This window comes from Xenopus laevis, chromosome 4L (genome assembly GCF_017654675.1).
Source record: "Xenopus laevis strain J_2021 chromosome 4L, Xenopus_laevis_v10.1, whole genome shotgun sequence".
Classification (NCBI taxonomy): Eukaryota; Metazoa; Chordata; class Amphibia; order Anura; family Pipidae; genus Xenopus; species Xenopus laevis.
The window spans coordinates 465,159-485,100 of NC_054377.1; the positions used below are offsets into that span (position 1 = coordinate 465,159).

General features: G+C 44.7%; 1 protein-coding gene across 3 annotated transcripts in view; it reads right to left on the reverse strand.

The window, feature by feature from the left end:
* Positions 1-18,845, reverse strand: part of sergef.L (secretion regulating guanine nucleotide exchange factor L homeolog) — a 56,773-nt gene extending 37,928 nt beyond the window's left edge. The window contains exons 1-9 of one of the 3 annotated variants that reach the window (XM_041589386.1): positions 18,698-18,845; positions 14,674-14,812; positions 13,512-13,667; positions 11,405-11,496; positions 9,706-9,766; positions 8,273-8,386; positions 7,534-7,596; positions 6,700-6,858; positions 1,914-2,068 (exon numbers count right to left, since the gene is read on the reverse strand). In XM_041589386.1, coding sequence (XP_041445320.1) covers positions 1,914-2,068; positions 6,700-6,858; positions 7,534-7,596; positions 8,273-8,386; positions 9,706-9,766; positions 11,405-11,496; positions 13,512-13,667; positions 14,674-14,812; positions 18,698-18,739 — 981 coding nt within the window. In that variant the 5' untranslated portion in view covers positions 18,740-18,845. 3 annotated transcript variants of the gene reach the window in all.
* Positions 18,846-19,942: the final 1,097 nt, after the last annotated feature.

The following is a 19,942-nucleotide window of genomic DNA, read 5'->3' on the forward strand; positions in this document are numbered from 1 at the left end:
CAATAATAAGGTGTTTCTACCCCATTTATTGACACGTGCCACGTCAAGGCCCCTCGTACATGAGACCTACACTATGTGTGAGAATTATAAGTTTGCAGTGCATTTATCATGTCCCCCAGCAACCAATGTGAATAGTAAGACCATTACTATGCACTTACCCTTAGCTCAGGAGCTGGAGTCAAAAAGCAGGGATCTTTTAAGTCCCAGCCAACAAGCAAACAATTTTTTGTGGTGATTGTTTTTGAAGGCAAACCGTGCGCTGGCAAATATTGCCTTTTTATTGTTTATAGCAGCTGGTCAACGCCACAGCGCGAGTAAGACCAAGCACTGGTGATTGTTTTTCGTGTACAAATTGTAGCCAAATATTGCCTATAGCTGCCATTCAGCCTTTAAAACAGGAAATTACTTATATATGTATGTTAATTGGCTGGGGTTAAAAAGCTTCTTGCATTTTCACTATATATATATGTATAGAAATATATATAGTGAAACTGCTTTCTGGGATACATGATTTAAATGTACTACAAAGTTAAAATGCTCACAAATAGTGTAGAACTCAGGTACAAGTGTGGTACAGGTATAGGATCCCGTATCCGGAAACCCGATATCCAGAAAGCTCCGAATTATGGAATGGCTGTCTCCCACAGACTCCATTTTATCCAAATTTTTAAAAATGTTATCCTTTTTCTTTGTAATAATAAAACAGTCGCTTGTACTTGATCCAAACTAAGATCTGTTTAAGATCTGTAATAAAGATTAATCCTTATTGGAAGCAAAACCAGCCTATTGGCTTTATTTAATCTTTAAATTAATTTCTAGTAGACGTAAAGAGATACTGACACCTGACATTAAACTTTTTTTTTTTACATCTATTTTAATATTGGCTTTGCAAGCTACTTCTAACTTTGCCATAAAGTATTTGCATGATGCTTTTACATTACCTGTCTGATCCCCCATGTTCCTGTATGAGGGGGCTGCCATATTTGTGCAGCAGGAGTCCGTTACTATCAGAAACTGTAACTAACAGGCTGAGATGGGACAGTCAGGTTATCAACATGACCTATAGGTAACATTTAATGTACATGCATATGCTAAAATTAATTATTTAGTGTCAGTATCACTTTAAGGCATGAAGACCCAAATTACGGAAAGATCCATTACCCGGAAAACCCCATGTCCGGAGCATTCTGGATATCAGGTCCTATACATGTACAAACACCTCATTTTTTGTGGTGATTGTTTTTGAAGGCAGCCAACAAAACAGCTGGTCAACAAAACAGTGTGAGTCAGACCAGGCGCTGGCGATTTTCTTCTGCGTTAAGGGAAATGTGATGTCTGTGGAAGATGGAAGTAAATCGTCAGGAGGAGGGAGGTGTCAGATCATAGTGTATGTGGTGCTGCTGCTGTAAGCCAGCCTGTATAAGCAAGCCTGTGTAAGCCTGCAGCCTGCTGGAGAAAGGGAACACTAGGTCTGACTGTCAGTTTCCTACAGGGAACAAGGAGTATTAATAGACTCACCATGACAGAACTGGGTGACAATGGTACTTGGCATTTCCCCAGGGGCACAATCCTGATGAATGTACAGCAGGGGGCGGGTTTCACACAATATTTATATAAAGATATTTCCTTCCATGAACACAGAGAATCAGAACATAAATCAATCATTCCAGGCGTTAATCAGTAATAATCAATAAAGCACCAAGTGAGCCAATTACTGAAAAAGACTCCATTCCACCCAATCTTTCTAATCTTTAAACCATCAGCTGGATTGGAGTTGGGCCCCCCAGCACCCGCAATAGCCCCTGGTCTGTATAACATCATTGGTTTGAATATAACTGAGAGACTAATCATCGGGATGCAATGTGAGAGAACCTCGGGGGCGGGGCTGCAGGGATACCACCATGGAGTCATACCTGGGAGGAACCAGTTAAAGAAGGGATCCAGGCTGGAAGCTGATTGGCACTGATACCCTGCAGTACAGTCTCGTGTAGCCCGGTGCCTTCGGAATTGGGGGGCCGACCAAGTTGGGAGTAATTTGCTCTTCCCCAGGTGAAAACCTTTCCAGTGTCTAGAGAGAAAGTCAACAATTAGAGACTTAATCAGAAATCTTGCCCACTGACTTAACTACAACCGGGATATTTTTGCAATTAATAAAGGGTAGTCTGCCTTGTATAAACAATTACCCAATACCCCCCCTTCCCCATATGTAATAAAAAACACAATGTCTAAGCTTGTCCAGGAGCAGTAACCCATAGCAATCAGGATGCTTTTAAATCTGGTGACCAGTAAATGCTTCCTGCTGATTGGTTGCTACAGGTTACTGCACCTGGATGCCCTTATCCATATCCTTGTAGTACAGCCTACCCACCAATCTGCTCAGGCTCTTTAGCACCGACTCTCGGCTACTGCTACACACACACACACCAGTGGGCTAAAGCCTGCATTGCTGCTGTGGGAAGTGACCCATAGACTAGTTAGATCCAGCGGCATTCAGTAGTTCTATTCCCTGGGGCTGAAGGGTCAGGTAGCACTTACTCCATAGAGCACTAGCCCTTGCTGCTGACATGGATACTCCAGCCAATGAGAAGCCACCATACAAAAGACAAAGCCCCAGTGTGCCAGAGACCTTGTTTCCCTAGGATATAAAATAGTCTGTATATAATAAGTTCCTTCCATAACCTTACTGCAGCCAGTTCTGTAAGTCTGTGTTTGTGACTGGGTCCAAATGTGCTGGGCTTAATAGTAGTCAGTAGTAAAAGGAGAGCCACACGTTGCTATGGTCTGTACCTGGGCTGAGCTGTTACTATGGTCTGTACCTGGGCTGAGCTGTTGCTATGGTCTGTATCTGGGCTGAGCTGTTGCTATGGTCTGTACCTGGGCTGAGCTGTTGCTATGGACTGTATCTGGCCTGAGCTGTTACTATGGTCTGTACCAGGGCTGAGCTGTTATGGTCTGTATCTGGGCTGAGCTGTTACTATGGTCTGTACCAGGGCTGAGCTGTTATGGTATGTATCTGGGCTGAGCTGTTGCTATGGTCTGTCCCTGGGCTGAGCTGTTGCTATGGCCTGTACCTGGGCTGAGCTGTTGCTATGGACTGTATCTGGCCTGAGCTGTTACTATGGTCTGTACCAGGGCTGAGCTGTTATGGTCTGTATCTGGACTGAGCTGTTACTATGGTCTGTACCAGGGCTGAGCTGTTGCTATGGTCTGTACCTGGGCTGAGCTGTTGCTATGGTCTGTATCTGGGCTGAGCTGTTGCTATGGTCTGTACCTGGGCTGAGCTGTTGCTATGGACTGTATCTGGCCTGAGCTGTTACTATGGTCTGTACCAGGGCTGAGCTGTTATGGTCTGTATCTGGGCTGAGCTGTTACTATGGTCTGTACCAGGGCTGAGCTGTTATGGTATGTATCTGGGCTGAGCTGTTGCTATGGTCTGTACCTGGGCTGAGCTGTTGCTATGGTCTGTACCTGGGCTGAGCTGTTGCTATGGACTGTATCTGGCCTGAGCTGTTACTATGGTCTGTACCAGGGCTGAGCTGTTATGGTCTGTATCTGGGCTGAGCTGTTAATATGGTCTGTACCTGGGCTGAGCTGTTGCTATGGTCTGTACCTGGGCTGAGCTGTTGCTATGGTCTGTACCTGGGCTGAGCTGTTGCTATGGACTGTATCTGGCCTGAGCTGTTACTATGGTCTGTACCAGGGCTGAGCTGTTATGGTCTGTATCTGGGCTGAACTGTTACTATGGTCTGTACCAGGGCTGAGCTGTTATGGTCTGTATCTGGCCTGAGCTGTTACTATGGTCTGTACCTGGGCTGAGCTGTTGCTATGGTCTGTATCTGGGCTGAGCTGTTGCTATGGTCTGTACATGGGATGAGCTATTATGGTCTGTACCTGGGCTGAGCTGTTATGGTCTGTATCTGGCCTGAACTGGTACCAGTATTTCCCCATATAAATGAAGATATAGGAGATCACAGGGGTCTCTGAGAAATACAGACAAACAGGTGACATTTCCATCCCAGGGGATGTGATTGGCACCTGTTGGGCTAATAAACCTGCTCAGGAGACTCCTCCCAAGGATTGGCCTGATTGGCTATTGTGGCACCCAAACAGCAATTAGAGGTGAATGGGAAGATTGGAGGGAGTTGATTGCAGAGCTGACAGTCTCTCCTAGGGTTGGTACTGCAGGGCCTGTATAACGGCAGATGAATTGTGTGAGAAGGGATGCGGCAATTCTATCATACAGTTGCTATGGAAACGTGGGTTTGGGAAGCAGCTGTTTATTATATTGTGAGTGAATGTGCTGCACCCAGATCTGCGCTGCACATGCGGCCGCAGAGAAAGGCGAGTTCTGAATGCAGGGGACACGTCCTTGCTGCACAGTGGTATGTGTGGGGGGCCAGACCTGCGTCACTCACTGGGGGGGGCACTTCTGATTCGCTTTGCTCTGCAAGAAGAAAGGAGGGATACCTGCTAAGCTTGAGGGTGTCAGGCTGGGAGATACCCATAGGTAAAATAGGGGTGCCAGGCTGGGAGATACTTACAAGTACAATTGGGGTGTCAGGCCCCTGATGCAGCTCTATGGGGAATGTCAGTGCATAATGGGCACCCCAGACTATAAACCTTCAGATCATTGGCTACAGTTGTGCCTAATTCAGTTGAGGCCCCACATCAGATCCGAGGCTGCATAGAGTTGTTGCCATACACAGACCTGACGTCTTATAACCAAAGGATATGGGAAATGGGAAGTGTCCCAGGGTGATGTCTGATGCTGGGCTGTTTAATACAACCGAAAGTCAGGGCTTATTGCCTTTTCTGATCAACAGAAGGCTCTAAACACAGTGGGGCTCATTTATCAACACTGGGCAAATTTGCCCATGGGCAGTTACCTATAGCAACCAATCCGTGATTAGCTTTTTGAAACCAGCTGCAAGTAGAACAATGAATGCAGCAATCTGATTGGTTGCTATGGGTTACTGCCCATGGGCAAATTTGCCCAGTGTTGATAAATGAGCCCCAGTGTGTTCTACAGTGTATACATACACACATATAACGTAAAAATATTATATGTGTATATATACAAATACAATATAGAACACACTGCAGAGCAGCAAATCCCCCTCCTCAGGTAAAGTCTCCCCCCAATGTGCATGACTACAAGCAAGATGAGACCCATATGCCTATTCCTCTCATACATACACACACACACACACTGTATAGTCAGAAATCTGGGCTGTATTTCAGGACACCCCCTCCCTCCCTCCTGTTCCCACAGAGTGCACCTGTTCTATACATTTCCCTTCCAGATCTGAGACTGATGCCACACAGAGCTGCACTCTTCTCTTCAGTTATTTGCATTAAACAAAGGCCACAGCTCTGAATGGACAGCTGACTCCGCCTTGTGGTCACACTGTGAATTGCAGATTACAAATATCTGTATTCTAAAGCTCCAACCACAAGTGGTACCTTCCTCCAAAGGTCAATAGATTTCATCCGAATTAAAGGTGTATATAAGAGAGCACCTGCTGACCGGAGGGTTTGGGGGTATGATGGTTATTGACACCACAAGGTGAAGCAAGATTTAAGAAAAGTGGTACAGAAAGCATTAATTAGTTTTCTGGGACCCTACTAACCAGAGGCTTACAAAATAAACAGAAAGATAAAACAAACTGCAAAATGGCATGTGACTTTTCAGCAATGGGCAGCCCTAGAGTCTGGATAGTGGTGGATGAAAGCTTTCCTGCTGTGTGTCTGTGATGCCCTCTGGTGACATGAGAGTAGAATTACACACAAAGACTGAGTGCTTGGGGCAGCTGTAGGGGGAACTGCACAATGGGGGGACACTTTGATGGAATCTGGTCGGGTCTGAAGGTTCCATGGACAGGGAATAGAGATATAGCCTTTGGCAGGTGGTATGATGGAAGCAAATGGGGGGCAGGAATAAGTAAAGTGTGTATTCTGGGGGGCAGAAATAGCCAGAGCATGGAACCTGATGTCCCATATTCTAGCACTGAGCTAAGGGGTGGAGTGAGAATTAAGCAGAAGTTCCCAAATTGTAGGACAACCCCACTCTGGCAGCCTTGAAAACATGGATGTGAGGCCCAGTCTGAAAATCGTGGTGGACTGTGATCTATATGCACCTTTATTATAGGGTATATAATAAACATTCTAGGCCTAAAATGCAGATTAACTACAAAAACTTCTGAAATTCTTTGGATTTCAGTGCTCCTTTGTTGTAACGCGGTGTAGTCAGGGAGAAACACATTCGCTTGTGATTGGGTCCCATTCCCTCTGTGCTTGGGGGGAGCTTAATTCATATCTTAAATATTTCAGCCACATAACTGTACATAAGATACATATATATATATTATTAACATACAAAAGTCCACCATTAACGTGATACAAACGAACCAGGTGCTACCTGTATGAAGCTGTATTAATAAATATCCGATTTAAACAGGTGCACACTCTCAAAAACAGGCCAACGCTTTGGTCTCAATCTAAGACCTTTATGGAGACCCACAGTCTTGATAAAGGTCTTAGATGGAGACCGAAATGCTGGCCTGTTTTATACTTGAACTAATAAATTATATGACTTTTTAACTTAAGCTCCCAGTGTGCACCTGTCTATATCAGATATATACTGTATATATATACATAAATACACACACCCACCCAAAGAACCCTACACCCAGCACTTACCAGTTTGTGCAACCAGATGGGTCCATCCGCTCACAACTGCCACAATCCTCTCCCCCAGAAACAGATGAGCTTGCACTCTGTGCGGGTGAAGCAAGAAGGGGTCACTGTGCAGCAGTTGCCCGTGCTTGTTACTGCCCCACACATAAACGTCTCCTGCATCTAGAAGAACAGAGGAACCCACTGAAGTCCGTTGTGAGCAAAATCACAGCCAGTGAACAAGAATAATAAGCCATTCCATGTGAGTACCCTGGATATAAACCAACCCTTAAAGGGGATGTTCACCTTCCAACACTTTTTTTGGTTCAGTTGGTTTCAGACCGTTCACCAGAAATAAAGACTTTTTCCAATGACTTTCTATTATGTATGTGTGACCGTTCTTCTAATATGGAAGTGTAAATACTAATTTTTCACCTTCTAAAGCAGCTCTGGGAAGAAGGGGTCATCGACCCTGTAAACTATTCTAAATTGATACATATAGTTGATACATTTCTTATCTTTGTCCCTCCTCAGCAGGGTAACAGAGTTTCATTAAAGGCAGCTAATATCCAGAGATGCTGCTCTACAATGTTCAGAGTCTGAACCTGAATTACCAACACCAGAGACAGGAGCATTACAATTTAAACTTAAATTTTGGAAAAAAAATGCAAAAAAAATAAAAGATGGAAGTAATTGATAAAAGTCTTTATTTCTGAAGAATCTGAAAACAACTCAACTGAAAAAAAGTGTTTGGATGGTGAACATCCCCTTTAATAGATTTCATGGGGGTGTTTATAAAGACCCCAAATGATGATAGGATGTTTCCTCTTTAGCTGCGGGTACTAATCGGGCACTTACCAGATAAAGCCACACAGTGATATGATCCTGCGGCCACCATCTTCCCACAGATGCCATTCATACCTAGCAAGATAAGAGACATTAGTGCAAAGGATGCACTGGGCAGTAAGGATGCACTGAATCCACTATTTGGGATTCAGCCAAATCCCCGAATCTTTGGTGAAAGATTCGACCAATACCGAAACAAATCCTAATTTGCATATGCAAATTATGGGCAGGAAAGGAAAGAATTCTTCTTTTGGGATGAAAAATCACGCAATTTCCCTACCAGATCCTAATTTACATATGCAAATTTGGATTTGGTTTGGCCAGGCACAAGGATTCGGATGAAAAAGGCAGAATCCTGGATTCGGTGCATCCCTATTGGGAAGGCCCTGTGGCCACTGGTAATTCCTGCACAACTTTATACATGTGAGGAGATATAAGTGCAAGAGAGTAAATAAAGGGTGCCAATCTGGTGCCAGTCTTTTCCAATAACTGCTCCTATATTGGCACAATGAGCAGTAAGGGATATTTAACTGTGCCAATCTTATGTGTCAAGTGCCAAGAGATCACTTGTGTTGTGCTGAACTGGACCTACACATTCAGATTTTAGTACTAAACATAAAGCCAAATCTCCAGCTGGGCAATTAAACTCAATTACAATGCCAGCACCCTGTAATGTAGCCTGGGATCACTGTGCCCATTGGCTGGCAGAAAGCAGAACAATAGGGGACAGGTTGATGATGGCATAAGATACCTGGCACTGGGCAGGGTTCTGTGGAACTATAAACCGCAGGGATTGGCTTCTGCTGAGAGAATCTCCTCGCGTGAGATGCCAGCCCAGACCCCCACTGGAATATCTGCCCATTGTCTGTAAAAGAAGAGAATAGTCAGTCTTCCACCCAACCCTCTCTGGGTTCAACACATTTGCTCTACAGGTCACAGCATGCTATGGGTTAATAGTAACTTGCCTTGCTACTAGACATCACTCACATTGTTACTATATGCCAGTCACTACACAGGGAAGGAGGGTACTCCCCATACGAGTAGTGACATAGAAAGACATACTGAGTCCATATATTCAGCACTGAGAATCCCTAGGAACTTGGCATCTCTACAACATTGTGCTCAACACAGGGGGTTAATAATGCTAGAAGCAGAGTTGTCATTTATACAGGCTGTCATTAAAGGGAAAGTTCACCTTTTGTTAAAGGAGAGCTAAAGCTTAAAGCTTAAACGGATTCTGTCATGATTTTTATGGTGTAGTTTTTATTTCTTAACTACATTGCAAATAAATCACTTTACAATATACAATTTCATTCCTTAACCAGCAATTGTATTTAGTTGTAATATTGGTGTGTAGGTGCATCTCAGGTTATTTTGACTGGTCATGTGATTTCAGAAAGAGCCAGAACTTTAGGATGGAACTGCTTTCTGGCAGGCTGTTGTTTCTCCTATGTAACTGAATGTGTCTCAATGGGACCTGGATTTTACTATTGAGTGCTGTTCTTAGATCTACCAGGCAGCTGTTATCTTGTGTTAGGGAGCTGATATCTGGTTACCTTCTCATTGTTCTGTTGTTAGGCTACTGGGGGGGAGGGGGTGATATCAGTCCAACTTGCAGTACAGCAGTAAAGAGTGACTGATGTTTATCAGAGCACAAGTCACATGACTGGGGGCAGCTGGAAAACTGACAATATGTATAGCCCCATGTCAGATTTCAAAATGAAATATAAAAAATCTGTTTGCTCTTTTGAGAAATGGATTTCAGTGTAGAATTCTCCCCATGCCAGTATCCCTTTAACTAAAAAAGCACACTGAGCATGTGTGTGTCACAGACACTCCTAACAAAATCCGAGATGGGAAGCTCCTGGGGCAACTTCAAAGGCCTGGATCATTACAGCTATAGAGATACTGAAACTTTAGGCTGGTTCAATAAGTTCATTGTATAAAATATGCAATTCTAGCCATGTTCATTTTTAGGGTTTAGTTCTCCTTTATATCTCCCCATTGTATCTTGTACCCCTGCACATTCATCTCATCTCCATTCAGAATAAATGGAGTGAAATGTTCATATGCTTTCCTCAAAACATACTTAACCCATGATCCTCCAGCAAACAACTGGATGCCAAGCAAAAGTCTTTGTGATACAGTCCCTTACTGCCCCAGGGCAAATAGATCTGCACTGACCTGTGAGGGCAAGAACGTGTCTCAGTCCAGCGGCAACATCAAGCACTTTCCTCTTTTGAATCTGGAATTATAACACAGAAGAGTTACACACATTCCAGCCAATGAGAGAGGAAGCATCATTGATATAATGTAACAGTGTTCTTGGTAGCATGCCCAAGTGCCTGCATAGTGCCTTTATATGGTCACAGAACAACCCCTCAGTGACTTCTAATATCCTTATCATTTACAGTAGGGGGTACATTATCCCTTATAATACATGAGTGATACTCAGAGTTCCCTGTATAACTCAGCCTGCAGCCTTGTGCCTTTATATGGTCACAGAACAACCCCTCAGTGACTTCTAATATCCTTATCATTTACAGTAGGGGGTACATTATCCCTTATAATACATGAGTGATACTCAGAGTTCCCTGTATAACTCAGCCTGCAGCCTTGTGCCTTTATATGGTCACAGAACAACCCCTCAGTGACTTCTAATATCCTTATCATTTACAGTAGGGGGTACATTATCCCTTATAATACATGAGTGATACTCAGAGTTCCCTGTATAACTCAGCCTGCAGCCTTGTGCCTTTATATGGTCACAGAACAACCCCTCAGTGACTTCTAATATCCTTATCATTTACAGTAGGGGGTACATTATCCCTTATAATACATGAGTGATACTCAGAGTTCCCTGTATAACTCAGCCTGCAGCCTTGTGCCTTTATATGGTCACAGAACAACCCCTCAGTGACTTCTAATATCCTTATCATTTACAGTAGGGGGTACATTATCCCTTATAATACATGAGTGATACTCAGAGTTCCCTGTATAACTCGGCCTGCAGCCTTGTGCCTTTATATGGTCACAGAACAACCCCTCAGTGACTTCTAATATCCTTATCATTTACAGTAGGGGGTACATTATCCCTTATAATACATGAGTGATACTCAGAGTTCCCTGTATAACTCAGCCTGCAGCCTTGTGCCTTTATATGGTCACAGAACAACCCCTCAGTGACTTCTAATATCCTTATCATTTACAGTAGGGGGTACATTATCCCTTATAATACATGAGTGATACTCAGAGTTCCCTGTATAACTCAGCCTGCAGCCTTGTGCCTTTATATGATCACAGAACAACCCCTCAGTGACTTCTAATATCCTTATCATTTACAGTAGGGGGTACATTATCCCTTATAATACATGAGTGATACTCAGAGTTCCCTGTATAACTCGGCCTGCAGCCTTGTGCCTTTATATGGTCACAGAACAACCCCTCAGTGACTTCTAATATCCTTATCATTTACAGTAGGGGGTACATTATGCCTTATAATACATGAGTGATACTCAGAGTTCCCTGTATAACTCAGCCTGCAGCCTTTATATGGTCACAGAACAACCTCTCAGTGACTTCTAATATCCTTATCATTTACAGTAGGGGGCACATTATCCCTTATAATACATGAGTGATACTCAGAGTTCCCTGTATAACTCAGCCTGCAGCCTTGTGCCTTTATATGGTCACAGAACAACCCCTCGGTGACTTCTTATTTCCTTACAATTTACAGTAGGGGGCGAACAGCAACAAGGCTTAACCTTCATATTAAAGCTTTAAGCAGTAGGAGAAACAGTGCAAGGTTTATTAGGATCAGTATCATAAAGCTAAAGGACTAGGGAAGGCAGGATAAGAGGGGTGGTGGGAATTGCAGACTTACATCCAGAGGCCTAGGAATGCAGCTTCTCTCCCCTCCAGCTCTACCCAGTTGGCCGTAAGTGTTGGCTCCACATGAGAGAAGTTCTCCAGAATCTGAAAAGACAAAATAATATTTTGGAATAAATATAAATTCCCATTTTCATTGCTTCACTCCTATTTGCAGTTATAAACCCCTCACACGTGCACACAGTCAGCACTACTAATAGTAAAGGTGCAGCGAGTGACCAATAGCCTTCCCTGTAGCAAATGGGACTAATAAGAAATCCAGGTATGGAACACTGAAAGAATGTGTGGGCCCCTGTGTTAAAGGCAGAGTTGGATACCGTGCCGAGCCCCAGCCTGCCATAAATAAAGGATAAAGTCCCAGAAATTATATATATATATATATATATATATATATATATATATATATATATATATATATAAAGAATAATGTAATGCACTCCTGTGTATCTGTCAGGCAGGGGCAGGAGGCCAATAGACCTGCAAATATGATTAACTCGGGGGCATTATTAGCAGCCCCCAGGAAGGCAAATATCTCTAGAATTAAGATCAGGTGTTACCAAAGTGTCATTATCCCCACACTTCTCCGAAAAGAATCAGTTCAGATTTGGTTCTGATTGATTGTGTTCTTGTACTGACTGTGCTGGGTTCCTGGTATCCCCAAACAGCAGTGTAAATATATACAGCACTGTGTATAAAGGTAGCGCTATATATACATATGTACATTACTGTGCATTCATTTGATATTTCCTATATACTGCACAGCTTCTTATATACTCCCCTGCTATTAATTATGCCCGGTTATCATATGCACCCTGTTATTATTTACACCCCTGTTATAATTTGCACTCCTGTTATTAAATAAGCCCCTATTATTATATACACCCCTAAACCCCTGTCAGATAATAGGGGAGAATTTAGGGGAAAGAGATATGATATTCACCCCTATACTATGTCAGATAATAGGGGAGAATTTAGGGGAAAGAGATATGATATATACCCCTATCATGTGTCAGATAATAGGGGAGAATTTAGGGGAAGGGAGATATGATATTCACCCCTATACTGTGTCAGATAATAGGGGAGAATTTAGGGGAAGGGAGATATGATATTCACCCCTATACTGTGTCAGATAATAGGGGAGAATTTAGGGGAAAGAGATATGATATTCACCCCTATACTGTGTCAGATAATAGGGGAGAATTTAGGGGAAAGAGATATGATATATACCCCTATCATGTGTCAGATAATAGGGGAGAATTTAGGGGAAGGGAGATATGATATTCACCCCTATACTGTGTCAGATAATAGGGGAGAATTTAGGGGAAAGAGATATGATATATACCCCTATCATATGTCAGATAATAGGGGAGAATTTAGGGGAAAAAGATATGATATATACCCCTATCATGTGTCAGATAATAGGGGAGAATTTAGGGGAAAAAGATATGATATATAACCCTATCCTGTGTCAGATAATAGGGGAGAATTTAGGGGAAGGGAGATATGATATTCACCCCTATCCTGTGTCAGATAATAGGGGAGAATTTAGGGGAAGGGAGATATGATATTCACCCCTATCATGTGTCAGATAATAGAGGAGAATTTAGGGGAAAGAGATATGATATTCACCCCTATCATGTGTCAGATAATAGGGGAGAATTTAGGGGAAAGAGATATGATATTCACCCCTATCATGTGTCAGATAATAGGGGAGAATTTAGGGGAAGGGAGATATGATATACACCCCTATCCTGGGTGGGAGGAATATGAAACGATAAGGAGACCCAGACACATGCGCAGGATCCATGCTGCAGAAGGAGGCAATGCTGCATAGCTGCTATACCCCTCCCCCGACTATAAGGTCCCCCCTACACCCCCCAGCACATTCACTTGATGCTAATGAGCTCACTGATTTAAGGGTCTTTCTCAGTAAGCCAGCGGCCCAGCACAGAGACTCGCTCATTACTATAATCCAGACATCCCCCCGTATCATATAGATAGACTGACACTTTCCTTATATATACACCTCTCTGGGAGACCACCCGACTAATTATTGTTTGATCAGAAACGATTCTGGCCAATGGAGTGTAGGAAGTACCTACCTGTAAGGATGAGTGTAAAATCCCAGCCACAAGCAACTTTGGAGACCCGAAGGGTCAGAGTCCCGGGGCACAGGGAGAAGTGGGTGACATCAGTGGTGTGATTAAGGCCCAACTGCCCTTCTGAGTTCTGCCCACACACATACACATGTCCCACATCTATAAAATGAGAGATACAGGTGATATGGCATCTGCCTCTACTCAAGCCAAAATCAATTACCTACTTGAACCGAGAGACTACCCCAGCCGGCTATGGGGGCAATAAGATGTACCCCTACACTGCACTGCCAATAAGCTGTACCCCCACAATGCACTGCCAATAAGCTGCACCCCTACACTGCACTGCCAATAAGCTGCACACCCACAATGCACTGCCAATAAGCTGCACCCCTACACTGCACTGCCAATAAGCTGCACCCCTACACTGCACTGCCAATAAGCTGTACCCCAACATTGCACTGCCAATAAGCTGTACCCCCACAATGCACTGCCAATAAGCTGCACCCCTACACTGCACTGCCAATAAGCTGTACCCCTACACTGCCAATAAACTGTACCCCTACACTGCACTGCCAATAAGCTGCACCCCTACACTGCACTGCCAATAAGCTGCACCCCCACAATGCACTGCCAATAAGCTGCACCCCTACACTGTATTGGCTGCTTACGGAAACCAGACAGTGAGTAAGTACTGCCTATGGTGCAGGCATTTCCTATAAGAGGATCAAGTATCACGGAAATAAGAAGAAACTGAGCTCCTGCCAGGAGAACCCTAATATTCTCAGATCCCAAGATTATATTCATTCAGAACAAGGGGTAAATACAAGTGATTACTAACATGCACCGACATGGCAGCTCCATAGCCACACAGTAATTGAGCTTGGTACATTGGCATAAGATCTGGGGAACAAGCTGAAAAACAAATTCAGCAGCAGGAGGGTTTGCTACGTTACTGCAGGTAGACTGGGACAGAACAGCACCGGTTCTGATACACTGTGATGAATTGGACACTTTGGATGTAAGAAGAGAGTATATATCCATCTACACATGTGAGATCAGCACAGACAAAAATATCATATATATATATATATATATATATATATATATATATATATATATATATATATATATATATATATATTGCTATTAATGGGGGGTCTCATACCTGTAACAGCAGCTGAGTGCCCCCCGCCGGCACTAATACTCTTGATGACCGTCTCACGATTGGGGAATCCAGTGACCAACTGTGGTAAGAGGGAGTCCTGGGTAGTGCCAAGTCCAAGCTGCCCATAACTGTTGGCGCCCTGGAAGATAAAGAGAGAGTGATGAGGAAGTCATACTTATGTAGTTCAACATCAACTGGGCAAACAAGCTGCAAGGGGTAAATCCAGGGGGCATTTAATCAATGTGGATTTCTTCGAAGCCTTAAGTGTCAATGGTAGGAGAATATAAAATGCTGGAATTAAAGATTAGGGTTCCTCTGTAGTGTGACGTATGGGAAGTGCAGGATAAAGAAGCAAGAAATGCAGCACAACAAGCCAATGATATTCTAATACTGGGAAACACCAAGTACTGTATAGTAATGTGCAGTTCAGCTAAGGTTAGCAATGATCCATTCACTCTTTCCTACAGGGGGATGGTGTGTGTAGCGAGACAAATGGGAGAGAGCAGTGACAACTGATTGGATGAGGGGGTGAATATGACACAGACCTACCTGGGAAGTGGGTGCCGGTGCATAAGTTTAGTTTTATTTGGGATGAGAGAGGGGCAGCGGCTGCCTCACACTGCAGGGTCTCTGCTAGTTCTGCAGTAACATCACTGGGACACCATCCAAGCGGAGGAACTGCAGCAGCAGCACTCGTGCCAGAGACTCAGCACTTTCCCCCCATACAGGGACTGCACGGGAATAATGCACCAGCAGCAGCGCAGCCAATAACTGAATCCCTGTGTCAGCATTCCCTCATTCACGTGTTCTACACTATCTGCCTGTCCCAGAACTAACTGCCACATTCTATCTGCACCAGAACTAACTGTCCCTCTATCTCTGCACCAGAACTAACTGCCACATTCTATCTGCACCAGAACTAACGATCCCTCTCTCTCTGCACCAGAACTAACTGTCACATTCTATCTGCACCAGAACTAGCTGCCCCTCTCGCTCTGCACCAGAACTAACTGCCACATTCTATCTGCACCAGAACTACCTGTCCCTCTCTCTCTCTGCACTAGAACTAACTGTCACATTCTATCTGCACCAGAACTAGCTACCCCTCTCTCTCTCTCTGCCTCACAACTGTCACATTCTATCTGCACCAGAACTAACTGTCCCTCTCTCTCTGCACCAGAACTAACTGTCACATTCTATCTGCACCAGAACTAGCTACCCCTCTCGCTCTGCACCAGAACTAACTGCCGCATTCTATCTGCACCAGAACTAACTGTCCCTCTATCTCTGCACCAGAACTAACTGCCGCATTCTATCTGCACCAGAACTAGCTGTCCCTCTCTCTCTGCACCAGAACTAACTGTCCCTCTCTCTCTGCACCAGAACTAACTGCCACATTCTATCTGCACCAGAACTAACTGTCCCCCTCTCTCTGCACTAGAACTAACAGCCACATTATATTTTCACCAGAACTAACTGTCCTTCTCTCTCTGCACCAGAACCAACTGCCACATTATATGTGCACCAGAACTAACTGTCCCTCTCTCTCTGCACCAGAACCAACTGCCGCATTATATGTGCACCAGAACTAATTGTCCCTCTCTCTGCACCAAAAATAACTGCCACATTCTATCTGTACCAGAACTAACTGTCCCTCTCTCTCTCTGCACTAGAACTAACTGCCACATTCTATTTGCAACATAACTAACTGCCACATTCTATCTGCACCAGAACTAACTGCCCCTCTCTATCTACCATTTATTTATGCACACACACATACCTACACAGATCTATCTATACACTCACATACGGTATATAAATATATATACCATCTTAAGATCCCAATAGCCTTGGATATTCTGCTTGTCCAAGAAATCATCCAAGCCCCTCTTAAGAATCAGCATCACAACATCCCCCCGGCAGGACATTACTCATTGCCCTCACTGTTAGTAAGAAAAGTACAGTTGTATTGGGGTGCAGTAGGGCACATGAACCTCTATCTGTCTCTGAGGGATAAAAGGGAAAGACCCAGTGTATAGAGCAGTGGCCTTTTTACCAAGCCAAATGCACATCAGCGGGTTTCACCTTCCTCTCCCCCCATTCTATTGAGTTCATTGCAGGCAGCAGCAGGAGGCAATAGTTTTGGGCCACTGCTCTCATTGTCAATCACCTTTATTATCTTCTTTACAGAAGGCCAATTAACTGGCTGCCCCAGTGCTAGAAGAGCCAGGAGTGTTGGGGGGGGGCGCTATAAAATACTAAATAATAAAGCATGTGTCTACCAAACAAAAATGATCCCTACCATACCTACATATAGATATATATATATAGATATATATATATTTAGCCATCCCTCCTGGCCACCATACTGCCTGTAAGAGGTACTGTGGCCCCCCGTGGAGCTGCTCTCAGGACAGACCTATGAGTTGCTACTATATGTTGTATCCTGTGAGTACTGGACACATGTGAAGTCTCTTCTGTCTAATGTTTTTACATTGTGCCTGGGCTCCTGAGGGCCCGTGGTTACCTGTGTCTGAGCCTATAGGCTGTGCTATAGAGAGGAGAGAGGTGGCATAAGGGGCAGAACTGTACCTGGGTATAATACCATCTCTCTATAAACACAGCAATAAATACTAGGGGAACTACTTCCATTCGTTTCCTAATCGGCAAATCATAAAATGCCATCTAATGATTGCTGTGTGGCCCCCCTGCATATTTATACAGAGAGTCAGACCCTCCAATTAGCTCCACCCGTGTTCCCATATCACTACACTATAAAGACTTAGAATGTGACTTCTGTGCTGTGTAGTTGTGCATAGAGCTGGATCAGTCTGGCAACACCATTCATATCTAAAATAGGAGGTCAGGCCTTACCTTAGGGTAAGGCCACACACGGAGATTCGGGAGATTTTGTCCCCTAGCGACTAATCGCCTCGTTTTTTGAGCGACTATTTCCCTGAACTGCCTCAGCGTTTTCCCCCTTAGGCTACAATGAAAAGTCGCCTGCGCTAATGCGTTTTCTACAGTTGCCCGAAGTTGCCTCACTGAGGAGATAGTCGCTCAAAAGACGAGGCGATTGGTCGCCAGGCGACAAAATCTCCCTGAATCTCCTCGTGTGGACTAGCCCTAAGAGTCAGAAAGTGGCACAATGCAGTTACCCCTGTGACACCATGTACAGCACAGGCTAGTTACCATAGCAACAATTAGAGTGCAGTTTGCATTGCAACACCAGGAGATGCATCAAACTGCAGCACAGTGTAGGGACTATTGTATTGTCAGGATTTATTTATACAGCTTTACAATGGAAAGATACAGAATGATATATGGGCCTTACTCGCACATCCCACGGAGAGGCCTAATTAACAGAAAAGGATCCTTATGCACTTCTGCTTTACTGCAGCGTCACCAATACTGAACCTGCAGAATGAATGGTTACTATGGTAACCCCAGTCGCATGACACATCCGTGCAACAGATCGGTTCCCTTGGCAACACTAGTAGTTGGAGCTACAATCACTTACTATGCTGCTCACTCCATTACAAACCCTCTGCATCCTCCAGTTCCCATGGTAACACAAGTAGCCACCAGAAACCAGTAACCATGGTGACAGCAATGGAATTATCTAGAGAACAGCTCCATTACTATGGAAATTGTACCCAAACTGCTCTGCACCTCCAAGAACTGGGCCTGGTCTCCTCACAGTGCAGATCATATAGAAACCCCCCAAAACCTGGCCCAGTAGTTTCCATGGTAACCCCAGGAGCAAGGTCTGACAGGGGCACCACAACCCCTTAGAGCACTGCTATTACCATGGTAACAGTTACCATGACGCGCCTGTGAGGTAGGTCTGTTTTACCACAGTAACTGTCGGCTGATTTACACACGGGTGGAATTAAGGACGCTCGGCGGACTCTGTGGTGACCAGCAGCAGTATCAGGCCTGCAGTGTGTGTGTGTGACAGTTACCACAGGAGTCTCAGGGCTAGGGCCTCAATGTGAAACATTACAGAGTGGCAAGTGCGTACCCAAGCGAAAAGGCGTTGCCGTCCTCCAGTCTCTAGACCCATAGACAGAACCACTGCCAGCTTCTATGCCGCTGCTGAAACGCACATGCGTTCCACGCCTCTCACTGCCCCTACCCGTCCTTGCCTCGTTTCGGACTAAACTTGTTTAGCCTGTGGAGCGCGGGAACAGTCACGTTGCCAGTCACGTGCCTAGCAGGAACCAATGAGATCTCATACCGCCGGTGTAGCGGGGACTAGAACTTTTGACTGTGAGGTGATCCTTACACAGTGTTTAGTGGGCACCTGGGAATATGGAGGGATTGATGAGGTGTGTAATTACACTGTATGTTGGGGTGTACAACTCTCATTGTGTGCCCAATGGGGCAACTTGTCATTTTTATTTGCATAAAGAAATCCTCTTTGCTCAAATGTTATCACTAGTTGTGCCTAGTGGCCTGTGGTGATGAGACTGCCTCATATTCTCTCCCCTCACTGCCTGTTTCCCGCCCCTTCTGCCGAATCCTGGGCCTACTCTCTGCTCAGGTAAGTCACAGCAGTGATACAGACCTCCAGTCATACCTCCAGTGATACAGACCTCCAGTGATACAGACCTGCAGTGATACAGACCCCCAGTGACACAGACCCCCAGTGACACAGACCTCCAGTGGCACAGACCTCCAGTGATACAGACCTCCAGTGATACAGACCTCCAGTGATACAGACCCCCAGTGATACAGACCTCCAGTGACACAGACCTCCAGTGACACAGACCTCCAGTGGCACAGACCTCCAGTGATACAGACCTCCAGTGATACAGACCTCCAGTGATACCGACCTCCAGTGATACAGACCCCCAGTGATACCGACCCCCAGTGATACAGACCCCCAGTGATACAGACCTCCAGTGATACCTCCAGTGACACAGACCTCCAGTGATACAGACCTCCAGTGATACCTCCAATGATACAGACCTCCAGTGATACAGACCTCCAGTGATACAGACCTCCAGTGACACAGACCTCCAGTGACACAGACCTCCAGTGATACAGACCTCCAGTGGCACAGACCTCCAGTGATACCTCCAGTGACACAGACCTCCAGTGATACCTCCAGTGGCACAGACCCCCAGTGATACAGACCTCCAGTGACACAGACCTCCAGTGATACAGACCTCCAGTGATACCTCCAATGATACAGACCTCCAGTTATACAGACCTCCAGTGATACCTCCAGTGACACAGACCTCCAGTGATACCTCCAGTGATA